A 7,183-nucleotide genomic window follows, 5' to 3' on the forward strand; every position below is an offset into this window, starting at 1 on the left:
CTCAGAGCTCTGACCGTGAATTTGGTATCACCTACAGAGTCAGCCACAACAACAAGGTGAATCTCATGACCAGTGAGAACCTCTCCATCTGCTTCTGGCCCACCTTGATGAGGCCTGACTTCAGCACCATGGACGCGCTCACGGCCACGCGGACCTATCAGACAATCATCGAGCTCTTCATCCAGCAGTGCCCTTTCTTCTTCTACAATCGGCCCATCAGCGAGCCTCCCGGCGCCACGCCCAGCTCCCCCTCCGCCGTGGCTTCCACCGTGCCCTTTCTCACCTCCACACCCATCGCCAGCCAGCCATCACCCCCCCAGTCGCCTCCACCCACCCCCCAGTCCCCGATGCAGCCACTGCTGCCCTCCCAGCTTCAAGCTGAGCACACGCTGTGAGTCACCAAGTTCTGGGGCAAAAGGAAACTGTCTTCTCTCTTCGGTAAGGTGGCCTTTGGCCTTGTACACAGCCAGGTCCGCTGGGCAGGGGTGGGCAGGGTGTCCCCTCTGCCCTGTCACCTTCTCAGAACCTCAGTGGTAGCACTAGCCGGCAGTCCACCAGAGGCTAGGCTGTCAGACGCCCCAGGCCCAGCTCTCAGCCCTGGGGCTGGCTACAGGCAGTGGCCCGGTGGCCCCACCCTGTCACGGACCCCTTGGAGGACTGGACTTGTCCGGCAGCAGCCCCAGTGCCCTCATCCGTTCACTGCTCCCTGGCCCGCCTGCCCGCACACACTGGCCTTGGTGCATCGCCCAGTGCTTGGACAGCCCTGGCCTTGGACGGCGGAAGGAGGAGGTTCCGAGATGCAGGCCACCCCAGGGCAGGGCTAGCGACCCCGGAGAACACTTCCCGTCTGTCTCTTCCCTCCTATATGCCTGTCCAGCGTCCTCCTTGGGAACATGTGGGACAGGGCGCTGCCACCCCAGGTGCAGTGCTGAGGGAGGAGCTTTGTGCCTGGATCAGGGAGCGCAGCTTTCCCCTCCGGCCCGCCACCCTTCACGGGCTTTGGGATGCCTTCCCTCTGCGGCCAACGAACACTGGAAGGAAACTGGGAAAGTCCAATGATGGTTAAAAAGAACAAGGAAGACACTACCAGAAGAAAACCGCAGACCTCCGATTCAGCTCTCCTCCCGCCCCTCCGAGAGGCAGCAGGGGGAAGGTGGCCCTTCTCTGGCAGCAAAGCCAGGAGCCGGGGCTGACAGCCTGAGAGCCGGTTGGGGTCTCACTGTCACCAGGTCCCCCTTCCCCGAAAGATGGTTTAGCCCTTAGTGGGCGGAGCGGGGAGACCAGCAGACCAGCCTGGAACTTGGTCTGCCTTCGGATACACTACAGTACTATGGAAACACTACTGTGTGCGTGTGTGCGTGTGCGTGTGCGTGGGGGGAGTGGTACGCCTGTGAGGGAGGGGACAGCTGAGGGTGCAGGGTGCCTCTGGGGGTTGGTTCAGTGTGTTTGGTGTTGAAGGGGAGTTGTTTTCATCCTGGGCCATCGAATGCCGCCAGCAGCGCTGCTTGTGGGAAGAGGGCAGGGTGTGGTGATTTGCTGCCCACATGCATCCTTCATGCTCCCAGGGCCAGCAGGCCCGAGGAGCCACAGGCACAAAAGCCATCAGTCACCAGAGCACCGTGCCCGTCTGTCACACACCCCCCCTCCCGTGGCCTTCCCCTCAGCCCCCTGGCCCCTGGGAGGACCTTCTCACACCACCTCTGCCCCACAGCACGGCAGCCCCTACGGCTGCCCCCACTCCTGCAGTGGAGAAGCCCGACACTAAGGTACCCGAGGTGTGTGGAGAGGGCCCCCGTGCCACCCAGTCCTCCGGGTCTCTTTGCACTTTAAGCAGCACCTGTGGTATATTCGAGCATGCCCTGGGCCACCTCAGCTGGGGGTGACCTCGGAACCATGTCCAGCCACCCCAGCCCCAAACGCTCCCTGTTGGCAGCGGAGGGGGGCAGGCCCTTGCTCACTGACTTCCTCTGGGTAAGCTGGGCACTTCTGTGTGTGCTTCCTGTGCGGCACACTAGGGGCTTGGGGTGACCGGCTGACCCCTGTGAGTTTACCCCTCCAAGAACACAAGTCAAAAAGCAAACCCCAGGTACACGTCTGTTCTGTGTAAATGGAGGGCGGTGTGTCCTCTCCTGGTGGGGGTGCTGTGCCCGTGCCTCGGGTCGGGTGGGCAGGAAGGCGACGGCAGGGTCCAGTCTTCACCCAGGTCAGCAGACCGGACCCCCGGGCGAGTGCAGGAATCCTCCATGGAATTCACGTCTCCCTTTTCCTAGGGCACCTCACCTGCTCCCAGTCAGCCCTTCAAGGTACTGGATGTGGTTAAAGGGAACCGTGAGGGTGGCCTGGAGCCACTGTCCCGTGTGGACTAACAAAAGGAGCTTGGTTCCCTCCCATTGCAACCTCGGCCCTGCACCAGGCACTCAGCAGCCCCCACACTCCTGCCTGCCCACGCCGCCCCATTCCTGAGGCACCTCAGACAGAAGGAGCGACTGCTTCATGCTCGCCCTGTGGAGGGAGCCACTGCAGGCCCCCTCACGGGGCCTCTGTCCGCCGGGCTCTGAAGGTGTGCAGGCGGCTCCATGGTTTCCTGTTTCCATTGGCTCTGCTAACCCTTTAGCTCCTCTGCTTCTCCAGGCTGACGGGCTCGAGGACATTTCTTGGTGGTTCTAAGTTCCAGTCGGAGGTCTGCCTTCACACCAAATGGGCTCTCGGAGGGGCCCCAGGAGGGAGAGTTGGGGTGCATGTTGGGAACTGCCTTAAATGGATTGCAACCCACAGCGCTCAGAATTGAGGGAGCGGCAGGCAGGAATTGGCCTTGGCTGGAAGGGGTCAGCTAGGGATATCTTGGTCCATGTCCCCCAGCAGCTCTCTCCCCAGCCAGCCCACAGGAGTGGAGGCGCCGGGCAGGGGGCGGACAGCCCTTGTTCTGCGGCAGCAATGCTGCGGGGGGGGGGGGGGGTGTCCCACGGCTAGGAGCGTGGCTGTGGGTCTGCCGGATTCTGGGCTGTGCTGCACATCAGGGTCAGCATCTGTCCAGCCAGCATGCCCGTCGGCGTTTTGAGGAGGGATGCCAAGAGAAGCCCGCGGCACTGCTCTGTGCGCTCTGCACCCCGCCGCCTGGCTCTCCCTGCTTCCGGGAAGCAGGCTTCTGGGAGGGTCCAGCGGGAGGTGCCAGGGTGGGCAGCAGGGGGCCCTGTCCCTGAGCTCCGGAAGGAATGGGAGGCTGGAGGGAGACCTTCCCCAGGTCACGGGTGTTCCAGCCTCAGCCCTGAAACTTGAATACAACCTGCAGCATTTGTGACCTAAAGTCCTCTCCTCTGCACCCTGCCCGCCCTCCTGTGAGCACACACGGCAGGGGGGGGGGGTATCCTAGGGAGAGCATGCTCAGTGGCCGAGGAACCAGCGCCACATCCTCTAGTGCAGGGGTGCGGTGGGCACGGGGCCTCGGATGGCCCAGAGCGCAGAGGCGCTGCCTTGTCCCTGGGGGTGGTCAGCGCTGTGCAGACATTGCCCTCCCATTGCTTGGCAGGTTCAAGCCACTTACTGCCTCTTGGGGGCGAGGACGGCCTGAGGCCCGTGTGCCAGGCACCTAAGTCACAGCTGGGGTGGCTCCAGGGCGGGGCTGGTGTGAGGGGAAAGGCCACTCGCTCTTCCCTCAGAGCCACCTTCCAGCTGGCCGCCTGCCGGTCCCCGGGGGCAGAGGCGGCCGGCGCTCACACCGCAGTGATGTCACACGTTCCATGTAGTGGGGACGGCGTAAGTTATTGTTTGCATAAAGAGAATCATGTTCCCTGTGTACATTTACAGAAAGGAAATGTCTGAATTTTATGGGAATAAACCTTGTTTGAAGATCTGGAACAGTGCTGCTGCCAGCTTATTTTCCTGGTACCTGTATTTTCACGTTAAATGATCTTTATATGTTGGATTAACAAATATTTTGAGTTTCCTGAGAAAAACAAAAACATTAATGGTATTGAAATGTGTTAGTAGTCTGGCCGTGTGCCCAAAATTCTGTTTTGCAGCGAAGTGGAGAACTGTATGTAAAGAAAGTATAACAGTTATTTCTTTGTACTTTAGGGGCTTTAACCAAGACCTCCTCTAGCTGGTGTTAGGAACGTTTGCTTAATTCCCAGACTTTCTTTGAACACGTGGGTATGTTGAGGCTCCGGCCCGACTAGTGCATGGTCAGCCGCCACCCAGGGCTGAGGCATCTCGGACTGAGGTGTTTTTGTTTGGTTTTGTTTTTTAAAATCATGTATTTGCTACAAAGTATTGTACTTGTCTCAATGGGAATGGTGTAAAAACTGAAAAGGCCTTATGTGATATGTATCATAGTTAATAAATCAGTCTTGTAAAACCCGGCCTGAGAGACTGAAGGCGGCCCTCCCTGGGCCCTGCCCCAGAGCAGAGGGGCCGGGCTCTGGCCGCAGGGAGGGGAGGCTTTCCGGCAGCGCCGGCCCACGGGAGCTTCTGGACCATTCCCCCTCCGCCCGGGGCTGTCCCAGCACTTGCCGGTGCTGCTCTAGCAGAGTGGCTGCTGCCCAAAACCTACCAGTTGTAGTTTATTTCAGGTGATTATCCCAGTACCCACCCACAGACCCTCTGGCTGCAGGGAAGGAGGTAGCCTCTGTCCCCACCCCCTTCGGGACCCTCAGGACCGGGCCTCCAAGGATGGGGGTTGGCTGCCCAGTCTGCCTGGAGTTCCCTGTCCACACCCCTGCCCACCTCAGCTCTGCCCAGCCGCTCCTCAGTCCTCAAAGCTGTCTTCCTCTAGAAATTCTTCCCTGACCCCTTCACACATTCATTCAATTTGGTTTTTAATCACTACAGTATACAGCTGGCACTCATTATGGGTGCTGACATGAGCCTGTCTTTCCTCTAGGTCTTGATGTTTGAGTTGTGTGGATTTGTATACGTATATATCTCTCAGCCACCCAAGTCAAGAATTTGGGGGGAGGCAGGCTTGTAGCTCCCCCATATGATTGATGTCCCAGGATGCCCAACAAAGTGCCCTCAGTTTGTAGAACGCAGTGGTCTCAACCTTAACCTTGACTGGGGTCTCCGTCTACAAGCCGACCTCTCCCATGTGACTCCAGCCCAGACCTCCACTCCAAGACCACGGCCTGGTGACCCCTGTGACACCCACAGCCTAAGTCCTGGCCCCTTCCTCCAAACCTGTTCATCCCTCACAAGCCAGACCCTGGAGCCCTCCACTCTTCCCTCCTCATTCCCCCCCACCTGACAGGATCCCACCTGAACTTCTGCCCCGCCGCCTCGGCCTCCTCCCTGGCCTCCCAGCCTCCAGTCTCCTCCCTCCCTTTTAGCTCCTTGTGGCAGCCAAAGGGAGCTTTTCCAAACGGACCTGGCCGTCACCCCTCCCTTACCTCCTCCCAGGGCTCCACGGAGCACTTAGAGGAAAACCCAGACCCCTCACCTGGCACCCTGCCTCCCAGCCTCCGGGGGGCACGCCCACCTCAGACCTTGGGACTCTTCCTGCCTGTCCCCAGACCAAGATGGACTCCTTCAAGAGCATTTTCTCAGTTTGTTACTCCTTCAGATCCTATTAGCCCACTGAACACATATTTCCTAAACATCTCTCTGCCAGGCCCCTGGGGCCGCAGCCAGGAGCATCTAGGGGGAAAGACAGGAAACAGGCAAAGCAATGCCCATGTATCAGTGTCCCGGGCAGATGGCGATGAGGGGGGATGTGGTTCTGGGGGAGCAGGAGGGGACATTGCAGCAGGAAATTTAAGGGGACACAAAACAACTCGGTGACCAAGATAAAAATATTCCAACGCGATGTTTTTAAAAATCAAGGTTAAAAAACATGAAATGTTTAGATTAAAAACAGAATCAGCAACTGTGCTGAGCCATATTGAAGCCTGAGGCCAGAGGAGAAATCGGTAAGACCGAGCCTGGAATCGGAGGGAAGTGCTGCTGGGTGAGACCAGAGCTGGGACCGCGGAAGTGGAGGGAGGAGGTCAGACTTTGGATATCATGAAGGTCAAGGAGACAGAATTTGCTCAAAATTGCACGTAGAGGATGATGCCAGGGTTTACACAGTAGTGTGTCCGCTTGCCATCTGTGTCCCCCACTCCCTGTGAAACCCCGGGGGCTGGAGCTGCGTTCCCCCAGCTACAGCCCGCACCTAGGTCCTCAGGGGCTCAGGAGCGCCAGGCCAAATGCTCTGGATGCGGTGTTACTCTATACAGCCACCAGGGGCCAGCAGAGCGCCGCCCTGGGCAGCCCCTGGGCAGCCGGGGAAGTGCTGGGAGCAGAGTTGGTGGGGTTTTTAGGGATGGGGAACAGGAAAGCAAGATTAGGAGAAGCGGCCGGGACTGGGGAATGGGGTTGGAAGAGTCCCAGGAGCAGGCTAAGAAGCAAGGAGGTGATCTCTTCCTGTCATTTCACCCATCCATCCATGTATTCATTCAGTCACTGAAGGTCAGAGCCCAAACCACCTAGCGCTTTATAGGGCACTGGGAAGCCATGGGGCGGTTAGAGCCAGCGAGAGAAGTCAGATTTGCAGGAGCTGAGAGGAGGGAGAAGGAAGTGGGGATTAAGAGATACAGGCTCACCCGGCCCAGTGGATCAACATCGACCCGTGAACTAGCAGGTCACAGTTTGATTCCTAGTGAGGGCACATGCCCAGGTTGGGGCTCGCTCTCTCTACTGAGCCAAACTGGCCAGGGCATCCCTCTCTGAAATCAAAATTTTTTAAATATTTTTTTAAAGAGAGCCCTAGCCAGTTTGGCTCAGTGGAGAGAGTGTCGGTCTGCAGACTGAAAGGTCCCAGGTTCGATGCCGGCCAAGGGCACATGCCTGGGTTGTGGGCTCGATCCCCAGGATCCCCAGTAGGGGGCGTGCAGGAGGCAGCTGATCAATAATTCTCTCTCATCGTTGATATTTCTATCTCTCCCTTTCCCTTCCTCTCTAAAATAAAAAATATTTTTAGAAGTAAAATAAATTTTAAAAAAGAATAAAGGAAAGGGAGAGAGGTACAGGCTCACAGGAACTCTGCTTCCCAGGTAGGGACTGAAGAGCGGTTGACATGAATGTTAGCCAGGCAAATACTACTAAGCGCTAACAGTTCTGGGCCCTGTTTTAATCATTTTTTAATGTATCTACCAATTTTTTCTTTTTTTAATATATTTTATTGATTTTTTACAGAGAGGAAGGGAGAGGG

General features: G+C 57.6%; 1 protein-coding gene across 2 annotated transcripts in view; it reads left to right on the forward strand.

Moving 5' to 3' along the window:
* Positions 1-4,386, forward strand: part of ARHGAP35 (Rho GTPase activating protein 35) — a 136,115-nt gene extending 131,729 nt beyond the window's left edge. For both annotated transcript variants that reach the window (XM_079800216.1, XM_079800217.1), the window contains exon 7: positions 38-4,386. In XM_079800216.1, the coding sequence (XP_079656342.1) occupies positions 38-395 (358 nt within the window). In that variant the 3' untranslated portion in view covers positions 396-4,386. The remainder of the gene's footprint in view (positions 1-37) is intronic.
* Positions 4,387-7,183: the final 2,797 nt, after the last annotated feature.

Source organism: Cnephaeus nilssonii, assembly GCF_951640355.1.
Source record: "Cnephaeus nilssonii genome assembly, chromosome: 20".
NCBI lineage: Eukaryota > Metazoa > Chordata > Mammalia > Chiroptera > Vespertilionidae > Cnephaeus > Cnephaeus nilssonii.